The 19,051-nt window shown below is 42.9% G+C and overlaps 1 protein-coding gene across 1 annotated transcript in view; it reads right to left on the bottom strand.

Moving 5' to 3' along the window:
* Nucleotides 1–14,124: 14,124 nt before the first annotated feature.
* Nucleotides 14,125–19,051, bottom strand: part of RHNO1 (RAD9-HUS1-RAD1 interacting nuclear orphan 1) — a 58,622-nt gene continuing 53,695 nt past the window's right edge. Inside the window, exon 3 of the mRNA XM_085652314.1 lies at nucleotides 14,125–17,625. Within this exon, the coding sequence (XP_085508440.1) occupies nucleotides 16,879–17,625 (747 nt within the window). The 3' untranslated portion in view covers nucleotides 14,125–16,878. The remainder of the gene's footprint in view (nucleotides 17,626–19,051) is intronic.

Raw genomic sequence — 19,051 nt, 5'->3', positions numbered from 1 at the left:
CTATACCCCTTAAGGCCATGATCGTAAATTCACACGGTGTTTGAGAGGGGGGAATTCGATACGATTCAAATTACGTCTCACGCTTGGTGAGAGCTAGGTCAACGGGCGCACAAACTACCGCTATATGCCCCAAACATGCCCCTACTCCACCATTCCGACCTCTCGGTAACCAAAGAATCGGGTGTACTAAGGACACTTGCGGGGATGGGGCACTCCATTATGGCGGACGTGTTCCCTGGAGGCCGGTTCATAACCTCAGTAGAGCTGGCCACCCGGGGTGCGGTCTCTGCCATGCAGATATTTGTGTATACTAGGTTGCGCTCTACCATGCGCGCACTTAATCCGCATTTCCCTTCTGAACCGCCGACTCTCGAAGCGCTGCAACTCCTATACACGGCTACATCCAGAACCAAGCTGGTTGCGAGGCTTTACAGTGCTTCCCAGCGTGACATGGCATCCGTGGCACTGGCTGCCCTGGATAACTGGAATACTGTGCTCCCCGAACCACTCACGGAGGACGACTGGTTAGATAGCTGCCGCTTGAGGGGACAACTGACGTCTAATGGCAACCTACGACGGGTGAATTTTAAATACTTGCATCAGTTGTACTGTACACCGGCACAGCTGATTAAATATGGGCTCCGACAATCCAATACCTGCAGGCGCTGTGGTGCACCTGGGGCGGGGTTCTATCATCTGGCTTGGGAGTGTCCTAAAATACTTGACTATTGGGGCGAAGTTGTACGCATACTTGGTCTGATGATTGCTGAGCCGCTTGTCGGTCATCCGAAGCTGTGTCTGCTGGGAGTGGGGGCAAAAGTATAGTGTTCTAACAGAAAACTTAGGTCTATCGCATTGCTAATAGCTAAACGCAGGATCTCTATCTGTTGGGAAAGTCGAATATCGCCTACAGCTAAATTGTGGCTACAGGACTTGGAGTATTGCCGTGACCAACTCACCTGCTACGCTGAAGAGTTACCATCCACTTCCAAGCCCGAGACATTTGAAGACCGCTCACATCGTATCTGCGGTCACGTACGGATGTCTAATGTCCTGACTGTAATTACCATGCTACCCTGTTCACCCTCACCCGCAAACCATCACCTGTTCTGCCATGTCTGTAATTCTGTGTTTATATGAGCTCAGGTTGTTGTGATGATGTCATCTCACTACTGTGATATTAAGTGATTTTTCAACTGTACTGATGCCATGCATTTGGAATTATGCATTGTTTAGTATTGTACTTGAAAAGCACAAATAAAATATAAAAAATAAATAAAATAAAAAAAGTTTTTTATGAAGTGCAATTTGGGGTGATGAATTAATTGTGCAAATTAGTCATTTTAATGATGCATTTGACCGTAACTGTTGAAATAATGATGTTGCAATTAAAACGATTTAATTATCTTATCTAGAAGTGCTATAAAAAGTGGTATAGTTAAGTCACATTTTAACATGGGACACCATTTAATTAAATGAACGCAGTTTCTGGTGTTTTGCTCATCTTGCTCCTGCTCATGTCACCTTTACCCCCAATCAGCTACCCGCTGCAAGTGTTTCTCCCAATTGTATCCGTGGAGCACAGAAGCGCAATCAAGTCAATGGATCTCAGAGTTAGAAAGCGTGTATTGTGAATGACTCTTTCTATTATGTACCTAAAAAATATTTCATGTAGGTTGTACATCTCAGGAGTGCAGGTCATGAGAAAGCAGGTGGAAGATTTATTTTGCCTTAAGAAATGGATTAGTGTTAAGAACCTTTTGAAATTAAGAAACTGATTTACCATATTAAATTGCAGGACTGTCTAAGGGTCCAAGGCTGAACCACTGTAACTCCAAGGACCTAAAACTGTGAAGTGACCAATATGTTTATGTATGTTAATAAAAAGAATTTTTAAAAAAACTGATTTGCTAGTGTGACCTATTCATGATAATGCCGTGCTGAATTTACAATTTTATTAATTAATATGCATAAAATGTGTATAAAAACCCTTGGTTTTGAGAAATTGAGGGCAAGTTTCCATTTTCCTCCGAGTCTATTAGAATGTTGTCAGTACTCCTTATGAGTGTGACACTTAGGAATACACGTGACCCTTCGCGACATCACTGAGCTCCGAGACGTGGACTCATGGGAGCCCGGTGTCCTGGGCATCTTCAAACACTGGAAGCAGCACAAAGTATGGGCCCATTTCGCCAGCTTGGCCCTCCCGTTGGTGAAGAGAACTCTGATGAGGCACTCAAGAGCACCGGTGGCAGCATGGCATGGGGTGGTTTATAAGTGGGGACGAACAGAGTCAGCCCTCAGACAGGAGAAGGCCCTTCAACTATGCACAGTTCCCCTCTTTGACACCTGGGACAGACTACTAGACCAATTTCATCAACTAGCCCCACATGCAACCCCCTTTCCCGCTTTACTTCATGACCCAGGGGACTCAAGTCACAGGACCTCAGTCCAATCCACAGCCCTCAGATGCTTCCTCCCCCACACCTCGTGGCACTACCTGGGTGCATGCCCTCTACTCACATCAACGTGACCTAGTGGGTCATGTGTTCCCCCTCGAACCATGCAGTTCAGATTGCGAGCCCAGCAAATCCTCATGACTCAGCCAGCTTGCCGCTTCCATCTGGCACACCGATCGTTCCTCTTATTTACCTTACCCCTCTGGTTTATCCTTCCACCCACCTCCTTAGTTCCTTATTAACATTGTTGCATAGTAGACTCCTCCTGGATTTACCCCAATGGTACGCCAGACACAGACATTGAAGAGCATACATGCCTTAAGCGTTATTGTTGTTGGTTGATCAGGGACTCAACACGAACTGTTAACCACTCCTGATATTGCACTATTGCTGTGTCTTTATGTACTCGCTGATTAGAATATGATGTACTCAAAGCAATGTGACCGTATATTTGTTTTCTGAAACATTTCAATAAAACCAGTTATAAACATTTTTTAAAAGGAGCGTGATACTTTGTCTCAGAGGTGAACTTTATTAACTGATTTATGTTCCGTCATGATTTATGGTTCTGCACTTCTGTAATTCCCGAGTCTTTACGACTGAGGTTTGCATACATTGGTATTGCACTATAAATGACACTGTAATAAACCCTTTAAAACTTAATTTTGATCTAGAACTCACTTTTTGAGTGGTCCTAATTTTAAAAATGGATTTACTCTGCTAAATCTGTTTACTCTGTTAAATGTGTTGTATTGAAGGGTGGTCTCTTGGTGCAAGATCAATAAGAAGAGTTGAACTTTCAAAGGTGAATATTGGGGGTCAGAAAATTATTAGGGTCCAGCTCCCACATTACAATGCTTCCCATCGGATAGTTATAAGCCACTTACTGCCTCTCCTAGTTTGGACCTTGCATATAGGGAGGATCTACAAGCTCGGGTATAGTACGCTCAGTTTCAATTCCAATGTGGCAGGTGTCGTGCTATGTGTGCTACTGTCTTACTCCTTCCCTCTAAACCAATAGAAGCAGTAATTAGATGATGGCCGAGCTCTCGTGATGCTCTCTAATGTGAGAACAAACTCCCTGGGGAAACACCCCTGGGTGGGCATATGCATGGCACAGTTTTCTGTGTTGGAGGTCTTCCCAGGTTTGGACACTTTCAGTATTTCCAGGCTGAAGGATGTCAGGCAACCAGCAACGCATGTTTCGTTTTAAGAATTATACTTGGGATTTGAGATCTAAGATGTCCCGTTCATGAATTCCTCAAATTGCAACATATAGCTTCCCAGTCTCTTAAACATAACGATAAGATCCTGGAGCACAACCCTCTGGAGGCTAAGTTAACTATGCATGACTTGGAAGATGAACAAATACAGCAACTGTATGGTCAGTCCATAAAGTAAGATTAACATAGACGTTTCAATTCTGTGGTTTAGTGCAGAAAAAAACAGGTTTTGTAATCTTCTGTAAATTTGTTACTGAATAACAGCCGACACGTGTTTCGTCACATAGTGACTTCTTCAAGGCTGTAAATTATGTATAGATATACAACAGTCATAATTTGTGAAAATACAGAGACAAACTCTCATTATGTATACATACCCCAAGAAGGAGCTACTAGACCTGTGTTGGAAAGGAAAAACGGCGATTATGCTGAATAAAGACCTTATTCCATCTGTATTGCACACTGTGAAATCCTAAAGTGCTCAGCAAAGAAAAGTCAATTGGCCATGCAGACTTCAGACACACAATAGGGTCATGCTTCCTCATTGGCATCCCCACCCCGGTAGGACACAGCCACCTGGGTAGATTCTAACTTCTCGAAGACTGTACTGAAATGAGGGATTTCCTAAATAAAATCTACTGGGCAAAAAAGAAGGGGGATTCGGATTATGCTAAAAATAAATCTGTGTTCCTAGGTTAATACCTTTATTCAGAAAGACACCAGGTAGGTGTAAAAACCGAACTCGGACGGGTATAGTGAGATCAATGGCTCAGACTCATCTCCTATCTGCCAACATGTTTCTGTCCATAGTAGCCTAAATCGGTGACTGAACAGGTCAAGGCAAGATTTCACATGGTCACCAATGAGAATTCCAGAAGTTAGGTAGACCTTGAGAGGTACACTTTGTCAGGTTCATGCAAACATTTGTGGATTCTGGGTAAGAAAGAAGGTAAAAAGCATCTTAATACAGAAAAACTTAAAAAGGTAAATTAAAGCGTAGTCTGCCTAAATGATGGGGTGATGCTATGCACAGACAAATTGGACTTTTTTTTACAGAAGACTGCATCCAAGGTGTGGAACATAACTTTGTTAAACATATTTTCAATAAAGAGCAAAAAATTCTACAATTGATAACCATGAAGAGGCCGCACAGTTATCCACATGCATACCTACAAGGGAGAGAATACCCATACGCCTTGAAATAAATTAGACGTACTGTAATGCTAACATTTATTACTAAGCTAATGAACCTTCAGTTATAAATTAAAGTATTATACTTTCCTTCAAAGTTACAGCAGAGTATGGACATTGTATATACTGCATGCCAGTTTAGTGCTATCTGTACGTAAGCATTCAACCCCGGCACTATATTTCAAGAATAAGCCTTGACTGGTCATCTTCACTATACCCAGAGGACCAAGGCTCATTATTATTAGGTGATTTATAAAAGCACCCAGTTACTCCATCCGGAGTGTCCCAGTGCTATGAATGCAATCTCCAGTACTGACCCTAAAATGGCGCACTTGGCAGGCCCTAAGTTTGCCTAAAGAACCAGATCTTAAGTTTCTTACAAAAGGCTGCTTCTGAGCCTTCCTGTTTCAGATCTAAAGGCTTAGTGTTCTACAATTTAGGAGCCAAAAAGTCAAAGGAACACCCTCCCATACGGGTTTCTTTCACCCAGGGGATAACAGTGAGCGAGGCCCCAGCTGACTTGAGGTTTCTGCTAGGTCGACACAACTTCATCAGGGGATTAAGTATTAGGGTCCTTTCCCATTCAAGATTTTTATGGCAGACACACATAGCTTTAAAGGAAACTCTCTTTCTGACATGTAACCAGTGTAGTTTAGCGAGAGCTGGCCCTTTGGATGACTGCCTCAAAATATTAAGTAGCAACTGCATTTTGCAGGATTCTGAACTCTCTGGAGTTTTGCCAATCTACTTTGTGAGGCTCCTAGATAGAACGCATTACAATAGTCCAGCCTGGACATAACCAGTGTCTGGACTACTTATTTCCTGGCAGCCTTTGGGAGAATGCCCAAGATTTTAATCAGAATTTTCAGGATTCCTAAACACTTTCCCAACAGACAAGAGATCAGGGTATCAAATGATAGATCGCCATCAAACCAGATGCCGAGGTTCTTCACTTTTGGCTTGGGAATCTGTACTGGACCAAGTACATCTGGCTATTAAGCAGAGGACCAAATAGATGTTTATTTCCCTACTAAGAGCACCTCAGTTTTTCCGGCATTTAACCTGATGCAACTATCGTCCATCCACTCTGCTAAATCAGCCAGGCAAACTCTAAGCCGAGCTGCAGAGGCTCCCTTATCCTGAGGCAGGGTGATAAGCTGCATGTCATCAGCGTATGACATCATGATAAAGGCGTGATACTCAATGACATCTGCAAGGGGGTGCATTCAAAGGTTGAACAATGTGGGGCTCAGAGCCCCGAGGCATCCCCTGCCACAGTGAGACAGGCTCAGAAGAAAATGGATGTTAAACCACCTGGAAGGTGCGATTCTGAAGTAAAAAAGCTGCCAGCCCAGAGCAGTTTCACAGACACCGTGGTTTCATAGCTGTTCCAGCAAAAGGTCATGAATATGGTGTTGAAGGCTGTGTTGAAGGCTGCACTTAAGTCTAGCATAATAAATGCAGCAGTTTAGTTCCCATCAGTTATCTGTCGAGGGGATTCGGACGCCAACAATAGTGCTGACTCCGTGCTGAAACCAGATTGGGTCTCAAGCAGTAAATCCTCAGCCTCAACAAAACTCATCAGCTGTTCATTTACATGTTTCTCGGCCAATTCGGCAAAGAATGGAAGCAGAGAGATAGGCCTGAAATGTCACTGCTTTCCAGGGTCCAAAGTAGGTTTTTTCAGTGGTGGCACAACAACGGCCTGCTTCCACCTAGAGAGAACTTGCCCCAATAAAAAAGATTGAGCAGGTCACACTGTGGAACAGATTAATTTAAATCTGCTTGGTGCAGGGTCACCACTCTTGCCACGGGTCCTTATCAAGTAAGGAGGAATCAACAGTGGAGCGAAGTTCAAACCATGGTAATTTATTAAGCTTTCAGAATGGGTCTCCATCCAATGAGCACCATGGGGTTACTCAAGGAAGGAGCACGCTTGAACAATCGCTACATGGGTTTTTATAGGGAAGATCACAAACAAGAAACGCCCAGAGGTAAATAGAACTTTGGAAAGAGCACACAAATGAGCTAAGGCAAGAATCTGACAGCCTTGGTGTCTTGTGCAATTTCTACGTTTTAAGGCTGAACAACAAAATGTGCTATTCTGAGTAGACTTTACTTAAGGATTAACTATTGCCTGAAAACCTTCGAGCAAGCTGACTCTGCAGGTTTACATAGCCTACAATGTCCCAACCTGCAATTCTTTACTCATGTTTATACAGATGCAGTGTCAAAAAGAGAGCAAGGCTAAAAGTAGGGCAGGGGTGAAGATGGATGAAGCATAGCTTAATCAAAAAATGAAAGAATCAGATTTTACATTTTAACAACACAATCCAGATTGGATTGCCTCCCTCCCTCGTTCCAGAATCATGGAGGAGGCAGGACCATTTGGAGAGCCTGATTTCACCCTAACCATCAGAGCACGGAGCTCATCTGTGGTTAGGGTATTAAAACTAGAGAGTACTCCCTTAGCATCCAATGGTTTAGCCCAAGCTTCAAGGCATGGGGCCTCTCTAACAGCCTTTGGAAAGGAATCTTAATTGTTAGAAAGCTTATCCCAAAAGAAATGGGCAATCAAATTGCAACCCTCCACAGATGGCGCAATGGCCGCAGAAACCCGACCCAAGAAGGATAATGATTTTACAATGGTGAATAGCTCCCATGAGGAGTTCGGAGCACGCTCGAACTTATTAGCATAAAAATGGCTCTGGGAAATTCTAATCCGTTTGTGATAATCCTTCAGTGCCTCACAATAATTAGCTTCTTCCAGGCACTGAAGTTTCAACCCCAAAGACGCTCAGGGTATTTAAATCTCTATTTTTGCATCCAGAGATCTTCATTGAATCATTCAGCCGAGGTTTTGAGGCATTTAGCTATACAATTCATAACTGGTGCAATGTGATCAAGTGCATCAGTAATCCAATTCTCCAATTGTAGGTTAGCCGCTTCAACACAATCACATCAAATTAGACTGTTTACAATCAGAGCCTCCGTAAAGGCAGCGGGGTGACCTTCATCCATTTTCGGGACCAGCTGTGCCTACATTCACTTGCAATAGGTATAAGAGTGGTAAGAGGATCTGAAAAGGCATGGCAAAATGGTCAGATCAGAGAAGTAGAGAAATCCACCACTTGTATGAAACTGTAAAAGAAAGAAAAAAAAAAAAAAAAAAAAATAAGATCCAATATATGGCCCAAAATATGCATAGAAGCATGGGCCAGTTAGACGAGCTGGAGAGCTTCCAAGTCCTCAACAAGAGTAGAAGCAGGCTTGCACACTGCAGCTTCAATATGAAGATTAAGATCACCCAAAACTAGAAAATGTGTATAACGCAAAAAAAAAAAGGCAATGTCTGCCCAGACAATTATAAAGTTTGAAGCCAAACCCAGCGGTTGATAAATCAAAATCTTACCTAAGGTGAATGTAGTTGAAAGAGTAAAAAAGGGATGCCTCACAGCCCGCAATATTTATCTCTAACAGTACAAAGAAAATGTCTAAAAATAATAGCAATCCCTCCCCCTCTTTGCATCTGTCAGTCTTCATGTATCACAATTGCATAACCATGTGGAATAGTGGCAAGAATATCCGATGCGGAGTGTTCGTTAACCAAGTTTCAGAAAGCAACAAAGCTTGTGGCTGGTGGTGTACCAGAAAGTCAAAGACCTTAGTTGTATGCTTAACAAGAGAGTAACAATTCAGCATGTAACCGCGTGCCATAGGCAGAGTAGGCTGGCTCTTATTTCCCCTTTGGATCACTGTTCGTGGGGCCAAAAATACAAACTCGCACCTACCACAGCTCCAAGGGAGGTATCCAGAATTTGCCGACAGTCCCCAGAGATGGTAGGGACAAGTGGTCTGATTTTATTCACCAAAGAGTGCCTGGTGTTTGTCTCCAAACAGGCAGGGGTTCTGGCCCCTGGCGCTGTCCAGGCACGAACGGACGCAGGCAGGCTTGCCTTAGGCACACCTTTAATACACCTGCTGTGCACTTCTGCTGCGCAGTCACGCCATCCCCAGTAGTCTCTAAATTAGAAAGGCTAGTATGGCAACCACTGAAAATGGCAGCCGGCACTTGCTTTGACAGGCGAGGTAAATGTGAGCAAACTGGAAATGTTACAGTAAAGGTAAAACAATTTTATAAAATGCAACGTGCCCCTACAAAGTACCCACAACCTGCAATACAAGATCTCACTAGGTGCAGTGCAGTCGTGCCATCCCCGGACTGATGTAGTCCCTAAATGAGAAAGACTAGAACAGTAAATACTGAAAACGGCAGCCAGTACTTGCTCACTCTAAACGGTGAGTCAAATGTGCACAAACTGGAAATGTTACGGCAAACGTAAAACAATTTAAAAAATACAAGGTGACCCCACAAGCTGCAATACAAGATCCGACAAATTCATCCATAAAAAATAAATAAAAAAAGACAAATGTAATCCCCCTCTCCACACGCAGTATGTCTGCTCTGTGGCTTGAACATGTACCTAGTTCGTTTTCATGCAATGTAAATAACAAGCATTGGAAAAGCCAACAGGTCTCACCTATGCGAGAACTATTGGCTTTGCCAATGACATTTAAGCCATGTTGTACAGCAGGGTGGCTGCGCAGCAGGACTAAAGGTTAGGCAAAAATAAAGTGCTAGAACATGGCCAGTACTGGCACCGCACCATAGCACTTTTTGTCAGGGTGAGACAGGCAAGCAAGGATGGGGTCGGGTGGATGGGGGTACATGCAAGCAACGACTACTGGTAAGGGTACGAGGCAACAACGCGGAGAAAGGGTTGGTGGGAGAGGAAGAAGCAACATGGGAAAGGGGTGGACGGGAGGTGGAAGAAGCAATACGGAATAGGGGCGGGCAGTGGAAGAAGCAGCACAGAATAGTGGCGAGCAGGAGGTGGAAGAAGCAACATGGAAAAGGGGCAGGCAGGAGGTGGAAGAAGAAATAGTACCTCAAACACAATAAGCCCAGCAGTGACAGACACTAATCAAGAGGAAACAACCTGTGCTCCACAGAAAGAAAAGGAAGTGATGCCCGGCATATACTGGCCAATTAGGAGGCAGCAAAGAAGAGTGAGAATGAATCTAACAAATGGTAAACAATGGGCGAGGTTCAAGCACTGTATTGTACACAATACCCTTTTCAGCGATATTCACCATCGACAGGAGAGACTTAAAAATCAGGGCTGTTCTAACATGCTTCTTCATTTACTAAGAATTCTTCTGTAAGGAGACCCTCATTTCCTACCATGTGCATCCTTGTACTACCCATATGAAGCAAAATTATCCATTTTTGGGAAAATTTCATCTAAAACCTAGAAATGGTGCACAGTAAAAACTTAGTTTACTGACTCAAATTTAGTTGTAATGTTTGCCTTTCAATGGATGCATACTTTGCGACCATTCTAAATATTGAAACACTAGGAAACAATTGTTTGGGGCTGAGATCCATATTCTAGGTTGGTGTGTGCCAATTAGAGATAAATTCAGAAAGGTGATGTTTCACATAGCAGGTCTGAGATAATCTCTTGTTCTGACACCCAATTCACAAACTTACTTCCCACATTGCTGAATCAAGGAACGAGATTGGCATTTAACAGACTGTATTCTGACAATCTGCATTGTTGAACAATGGAAATGTAGTAGCCTGCTTTAAATTGAATGCAAGGGCCAACTGTAAATACATTGTAAATCTTGGTTAGATACATGGGCTAGGACGATAGAGGCATACCAATCTACCTGGGCTTTTTCTTCCCGCAGGCCTTCACCTACTTTTGCTTTTAAGTGAGCCTTTAAACTTGCCCAATATTAAACACCAAGATCTCATGCAATTTTTCATTTTCCTGCAATTAATCACCCACATCAGGAGTGCTGTGTGCGGTGGTGATGTAGTAAAATGATCAACCCACTTAAAGAACCCTTTTGCCGTTTGTTTTTCAATTTCTCTTAGAAACCATCAAAACATTGCTCCTTTATTTTTTTTTTAACTCACTTGAAAATGTAATTTTAAAAAACATTTCAGGAATTACACTTTGAAAGCCGAGACTTATGCAAGTTTCAAGGCATAACCTGTGAAAGTCTTGAGACTTCCCAAAAGTTGCAGCCCTGCAGCAGCATGAGGTAGTAAACCTGTGGGGTTCGCATTTAACACTTTTTTTGGAGAATCAGGTCTATAGTTCTTAGATTAATTGAAATCCAATGCCTTAAGATTTAGATAACTTTACTGCAAACCTTATGCTTAGATCTACAGCTACATGACATCTTGTTTCATTGAAAAAGTTTCTAATATGTAAAATCTAATATATTGCGCAAGTCGGTACTTGAATGCACATGTCCACTATTCAGAGAATGAACGTCAATTCTGATCTACTAGTTTCTCTGCCAAGGCAGACGCTGGATATGTCCCACTCTCGTCTGCGGATGAATATGATGTGAAGGTATTGGATTCTTGCAACCAATTGCTATGCATCTTCCCAAATTCACCTTCAATTTACCAAGGTTTGCTGCATTGTTTGCATCAGCTACTCGTAATCAATCCTCCGTTTTAGCATCTGTTTCTCTCTCAGTCTAGGTTTACAATTTACGTATTTTAGTTTATTTCCCCTTGTGCTCGTGTGAATGGAGGACACTAAAGGGTTCCATGTAAGAATATGGGTCATATGATTCCTTAATCCCCCAATGAGCCGTTGACATTTCCAGAATCATTCTGGTACTTCCGGTAACTTAGCAAATTACCTTGATACAATCACCCATCTTTCTCTAGGTGCGCCACCCATCTACGAACATCTCATAGTCCTTCATATAGCATGGTACCCTTGTCCCTGAAAAAGCAATTGATAAACGTTCTGATTAATTGTATCTTTTCTTTCTTGGGCTCCTAATACATTTACCAGTAAATCAGTTAAGGAGGTCACCGATAGAAACAGGAAGAAACAAGCATTTGCAATGCAATAAGTCTCGCATTTACGCAAGTTTGAGCTATTGGCATTGTAAATAACAATGCCTTTTATTTATGTTTTACAAACAGACACAAAAATAAAAGGCATTGTCATTTATAATGCCAATAGCTCAAACTCGCGTAATTACGAGACCTATTTCATTGCAAATGCTTGTTATTTTATTCGTCCTTCACCAGCAGGATTTACCTTTAATAAGGAGAGGGGTAGAAAGTCTTTCCTCTAATGGCCCCTTCTCCATCAGGCCGTCGGCGGAAGCTTTCCATCGATTGAGCCTACAGCGGCTCCGTCAACGGAAGCTGATAGTCTACCCAAGTCTAAATAAGGTGGAAGGGGCAAGGCTTTGGGGGACAGGGTATTCCGCCACATCTGTGACAGAGTACGCTGTCTGCACAATTGTAAATCAGCACCTTAGTAATAAGTTTGTTTCTCTGCAAAGCGTTATGCCTATTCATCCTTTCATTCTTCCAGTGCTGATATCAAGACTACTGACTTAAACAAAAGAGAGCTTTTTTAACACAATATACACCTGTTGTGATGTGTAGTGTGTCTGTAATATTGCAATGGGTTGCATTACAACAGTTACAGGTGACTCACAGAGCGGTGCAAAGTCAAACTATCAGGGGAGAGGATGTGGTCCGTCGGCTAGACTGCCAACTTTGGTGCTGGAAACAAGGGTTCCAGCCTCGGGGTTGCGTCCACATCCTGCGATTCTGGGCAAAACACTTAATCTCCCTGTGCCAGTGTAAATACGGTGCTCGTGTAAAGCGCTCCGATACCTTTGGGTCGAGTTCGCGCTATATAAATATGCAAAAAAACAAAAGGCCTAGATTGCTTGGTGGGTCGATGATTTTTTCGGAATAGCATTTAAAACGGCTTCCATACAGCGCTACACACAACACATAATTGCGCGAATCCCATTGACATCTGCTTCATTACAGTTCGGCTCAGCAGCTTATTTGTATTAACAAACACCACAAGACGCGCGTAGCACTGCCACCCTCGAGTGCGGAGAGATCACCTGTTGCACGGGTCCTGTCGCTGGCACGAGCTTGGCCGGAGCCTGCAAAAAAGCACTTCCTATCCTTCCCTTTAACGTTCGCCCTTGCGTGCGTAAACAGATAAAACGTGGCAGTCGCCGGGGCCTCTTCACTGCCAAAAAAAAAAAGCAAAACAGAAAGCAGCTCCGGGCTGGGGAGGAGACCTGGGAGGCGAGGGCTGCCCGCGCATGCGCAGTACCTGTTACTTTCGCGTGCAGCCGGTGTGGGAGCTGAAGTCCCGGGTCCCAGGAGGGGGCCCGGGTGAAGAGCGGCAGATAGCAGTGCGGGGCTCCCATGCATAAGGAGAGAGCCCCGCGTCGTGCTGGCAGTAGTGTAGCTGGAGTGCTCCGGAAGCCGCCGTTCAGAAGGATTCCCCCCGCAGACCGGGTGAGTGGGATTCTCCATATGTAGAAAGTGAAACTAAATGCTGGCTTGCGAGGGAAGAGGGACAGGAGATGTGCACGCCGCGTGGCTGGAGGCGCGTACACCAACTCAAATCCGCCAAAAGCCTGCGCGTGCACATCTCCTGTCCCACTTCCGAGGCAAGTCAGCAACAATAGATCTCGCCGAAAGCAGCGCTTCGCGCTGCATTCGCAGGCGAGACCTAAAAAAATATAGACTCAAGAACGATTGCTAACATTAGTGCTCAGAATTATCATAGGAGGGTCAATAATGCCTGAGGGCTGGAAGGAGGCGAAACGGGCGCTTACTGGCCATTTTAATCCAAATTGTACCCTGGACCATAGTTTATTCAAGGGTCTTGCTACGACATTCTGCACAGGTGAATGTGAGCTTCCCTAGCTCCCCTCTCTCCCTTGCCACCACCCCTTGCTTGTATTCAGTTCTTAAAGGGTGCAGGGATAGTCTCATTAAAGTGACTTCTTGCTTCAGATAAGACAGATACATTATTTCCCTTATATCCATCAACTGAGTAGCAAGTCCATCAACCCATTATCACGCAAAAAGCCTTCTGGACAACAGTCTGGGGCCTAATATTGTATGTTCAATATGGTTATTAGCTACTGAGCTATCTATTCTTCCAGCTTCTTTACAGCCCCTTTGTTCCAAGGAGTCAAAACTTTCTGATACCATGATCACTGCGCTACTATCCCAGGCGTCCTCTTTCTCACTGAGCGCTTATGGGTTGGCATGTTGTGTCGCGTTTGAGGCGAGTCATGTTCTTTCTACTCTCCAAATTTCATGACAATTGTGTATATGATTAACAAATTAAACACTTGAACACGTCACTAAGAAATGGTTTAGTTTCACATTTTAGTTTAATTCTAACATATATCATTTTCATTCATTTTATACATTTCAAGAAAAATAGAACTTTTCACTACTTAAAAGCCAAATGTAAAATGGATACATGAGTTCAGTGGAATGAGCGTTGGTAACCGAAGTATGCAACCAGGCTTTAGAGCCAAAATACAGATTCCCTGGTGTACATTAACTACACAGAAAGCATCACAGTTTAAATGCTTGCATTTTAACATTGGTGACCAATAAACAGCATGTGATGCTCACATTTTGTATTCTTGACCTCAAGAAAACGCTTGTTCCTATTCAAAGAGCACTATCAAAATGTTTTCAAATGCAAATATAGTCATCCTCCCCCAAAGTGCTCACCTGGCAAAACTAAGAAGGTCCTTATGCTTCTTGATGAATTTATAAGTGCCAGGCAGATCCCATACATTAAAGGATTGGAGGTGAATTGCCTCCAAGTGTAAGTGTTTAGGCCCGCAAGACCCAGGGGGACCGGTACAGTGGTCAAGGTTGCAGGATTCAAGCGACCAGGTAGTGGAAACTTAATCCAATAATTTTAATGCTTTAATTCAGTCATCACAAGATAACCGAGAAAAGAGACGAATGTCCTGAGAAGCGCAGCGCAAGACTAAAAAGACAAAGGAACTCAAAACCCTGCTACATATGAAGAATTTATAATTTTATGTGACAAAGACGCAGACACATGGATTTGCACATTAGTGTACTCGTGGACTAGAAATGGTCCAATCAACACGCAAACTATTAAACATGGTCTGTTTTAACCACCAGCACAGCCAGCAACACTGCACACTATTCGTGATTTAGAACGCTGCTAAATGTCAATGCTTTATTTTGTTACAAACGACATGCATTTTATTGGTGAAATTTACCATGAAGCAACATCATACAGTGATCCCTTACACACTATATTTCGAATTTTCTTACTCTACAAAGAGAAAAACCTTTAGTAAAATAATTGAAACATCTCTTCAGATTCATGGTTGCTTTTCCCATTCAGTACTTTGATAGGTGGAACTATACCGTTCACGTAGTTCACAAATTATTAATAGCCAGCAGGCCCGACCCAAACATTGTTTACCTTGAAGGCCAATGGCATTTTCACCAAATGATATAACAGAGGTCATTTCTACTGACAGGAATGGGGGGGAAAAATAGTGGGGCTTACATTATTCATTGGACTACTGACGCCTGGCGAACAGGTACTATCAACTACCTAATAAAACTGTTGCAGGTTAAAAAATAATACCCACAAGTGACGCAAACTATGATTAACCAGCACAAAAACAGCTTTTTCATACCTTCCCGAGGCCTCCTCCTTTAGAACGTCTACTAAGATATTGCTTTGAAACATGTACAGATGGAAAAAAAATCATTGAATAGATGACTGCCCTGTACTACGCTATTACCATATGATCTCAAAGTGCTACTGGGCTAAAGGGCAGATTACTACTTAATAAATCAACACCAATAAAGACACATTTACATTGAACTGTAGAGGCACAAGAGTGTTACACACAAATGGCAAATTAACTTAACTGTGCATTACCCACCACCAGGGTGGGCTTCAAATGGAACCATGTAGTTAAGAGAGGTGATTCACAGACGTAATTGAGGTTTATCAGACTTTGAATGTTTACTTCTCGGATGAAACGTCCTATTGTTTAATAAATACAACAAAGAGTGTGGTGCTCTAGAAAGAATTCAAACACCATGGATTGCATCACGTGGTACGAAAGACAGACTTTTGGCCTAAAAAATAAATTGTAAGGTCTTCCTCCTATTTTTCCCCGTTACATGGATGTGCATTTAAGTGAATATTGTTAAAAAACGAAAGAAAAAAAAAGCAGTCCTTGTACGAATGAGTGACATACACAAGAGTTATGTAAACTTAGAACAAGAAACATTCAAGAATCCTTTCAAAACAGACAACCAACAACTGGAAGGACACCCGCCACAGTTTCTGGCTTCGGGAAGCAGCAACCAAGTTCCAGTTCATTAAAGGGTAGTCATTTTGAGTGAAACTGAAATAAATCCCTTTTATATAACCACGTACATTTTGAAAAAATATATATTCTTAGAAAAATAAATAGATACACTTCTTTAAAAAAAATGCCAGATTCTTGCCAGCATGGAGGTTTCAGTTTAAAAGCTGCCTGTGTTTTGTCAATCAACACAGCAGTCTCCCAACATATTTCTTCAAGATGTTTTCCAGATGTGTTTTTGGCTCTCCGCACCAGCCCTGCTCCTAACGGGGACTGTGATGGCAACCAGAAGCAGACAGAAAGCTGTTGCGAGCTCCTTCGCCAAGTGAGCTGCTGCGTCTCCATTTTCCCCCTCAAGGAGCTGAAATTGTAATGCTCGATCTGCTGTAAGCGACACATATGTAGGTTACTTACCTATGGCAAACACATCAGGCAGTTGAGCGTTCTGCACTGAAATGACCAGCAATACGGCCAAACCTGTCTCGGATATATCCCAGTCAGTAAAAATGTACGTGCGAGAACACAGCCTTTCAGAATAACAGTTGACCCAAATCACTTGATAAAGCATACCAAATGTGTTCCGTCTGCTAACAAAACACACCTAACAAGCCCTAACCCTGGCAATATTAGATTTAGCAAAGCAAATTCATTATGCCTTTATTCATTCTGTAAAGAAAATTCATTGTGTTTTAAGAACATTATAAAAGATGCCTGCAGATTATTTTTTTAGTCTCTGACAGGAGTTAATTTGAAGGCAGACTGGTCAACGGCCCTCTTTTCACCAGCATTTCACTGCTCTTGAGTTTCCCCCTCTCTTTTAGGTACTTCATAAACTCACGGCGTCTCCTCCAGGTTATCCTCAAGCCGTACTCGTGCTCTGGAGTGTCCTGAACAAGCACAGGAAGTGACGTCAGCCCGTCTGGAGTTCCACAGGAACTGTCCAAATCATCAGTCTCACAACACAGTGTCATTGCTCTTCTTGGAAGTTCTATTGGGCTTCCTCCCTCGGAGGTGTGCTTAGGAGGGAGCAACACCCTGCGTATCTGTACGCTACTACGTCTCAGCACGGGAGTAGGTTCTGGTGTATCCACTTCCGGTGGGCTGAGCGTATCCGCAGAAAAGCCGTTGTCGATTTCGAGGAGCGATGGAAGGGGAACAGCTTGTACCAGATGATTTCTTTGCCTTGTTTTTGTGACAAGTGCAGGGTCATTCCCGAGCGCGGAGTCGCGTGTTCCTAGTTCCCTGTTACGCCTTAAAGGCCTCCGATCTAAAAGAGAGTCCGTCGGATCAGGTGTAATACCTGAAATGTCCTTAAAGTCTAACGGGGGAAACTTGCAGACACTTGGCTTTCGACATCCTTTACTTGCATTCAACAAAGTCTGATTAGTTCTCCGTGTTCGGCCCGGCGCATCTAAAGTGCTGTTTGAGATATGTCTACGTCGGCGCCCTGGGAAATGCAAGTCGACTGTATGTTCAAACTGTGGAGACACCTGAGGGTAAATGAGAAAAAAACCCATGTAAGTTCTTAAGCATCGTCATTAGTGGCTTTTGTATGTTAAAAAAGGCTAGAAAAAAAATTGGGTTAACGGAGAAGTGCTTACAACCAAAAGAGACAAACATTTTTAAGAGCAGGCAGTGGTCCATTATTTTGGTCAACATTCACAAAGGGAAAGGAGTCCATTGGGGGAAGTCCATTGGGGGAAGTCAGTAAAGTATTAATGTTTTGCGATTGGAATTAGGTCAAAAACATTACTACGTTCTATTCCGATTCGGTATTTGGATGGGATGTCCCAAACGTGCGCAAACTCGATTTGGTAACAGGTTTCATACATGACAAAGTGTTTTTGCGCTAGCAAACAGCCAAATTCTGTGATCTAACTGATGCGAAAGGTTTTATAAATCTGGCATAAAGCAAATTTCCTAAAATAACAACTATCAGTATGGAATAAGATGTTGTGCCCCAACGAAATCTGGTTCCAAATACAACCTACCTAACCTTTAAGAGACCTCTCATCACAAGTCTGCAAAGTACATTTGTACATTTCTTAGGAAACCAAATTAATCTCTGCCACCATGCATGGTAAAAAAAACTGAATAATAATGCAGAGGGCAAAGTGTTGTGACTGTTCTGGTTTCCCGCATTACCTTAAAAAAAAAAAACGAGGAGACCCATTTTGCCTAACACCCACTGTACATCTCACATTCTCCTATTCAATTATAGTTGTGTGCCGTCGTTAACCCACTAAGTTCCCGACCTGGTGTGTTCTTCTTTGCATCTATTCTTCTACCCATATTCTACACTGAACCCAGCCACAGTTTTTTTGTTTGCATGTTCTTTCACATTTTTTCAATGGCTTTATTATTTTCACTATATTACACACAAGCCTTGTAGCGTAGCAACGAAGGACGTTGGGCACAGCCTGCACCTGTCTGTTCTACAAGTACTAGACCCAGTGCTTTAGGACGGTTTTCACCGTGGGTTTATGTCTGCAGGTTTGTCGCACTGGGGAATGGTTTTTATCAATACAGAAATCCAGCATTTGCATTTCGGATCATTGTAAAATGAAATTCATGTGGCTTACTAGCAAATGGGATGGAAGACTGAAATATAGATTTAAAGTAAAAGATGTGAGAGCACCACATAAATGCAGGCTATAACTACACGTTGAGTGGGTAAGATACAACCTAAGCCAGAATACTGTATTCAACAAAAACTCGTGTTTATTAAGGTCACTACATTAAGTAATGGGTGCCTGCATTTTCGTATTAACACAACACTCACAACTTTACTTGGTTTGGTTGCATGCACAGCATCATCAAGTCTCTGTCGTGGTAGTCAGGAAAGATGGCAGTTTCAATCAGGCAGGAATTGGTCATGCTACCAGCAGCTGGGACATAAGCTGGGGCTGAGGTTGT

Source organism: Triturus cristatus, chromosome 4_1 (assembly GCF_964204655.1).
Source record: "Triturus cristatus chromosome 4_1, aTriCri1.1, whole genome shotgun sequence".
Classification (NCBI taxonomy): domain Eukaryota; kingdom Metazoa; phylum Chordata; class Amphibia; order Caudata; family Salamandridae; genus Triturus; species Triturus cristatus.
The sequence above is the reverse complement of the archived record's forward strand: the minus strand, read 5'-3'. Positions and strand labels throughout refer to the sequence as shown.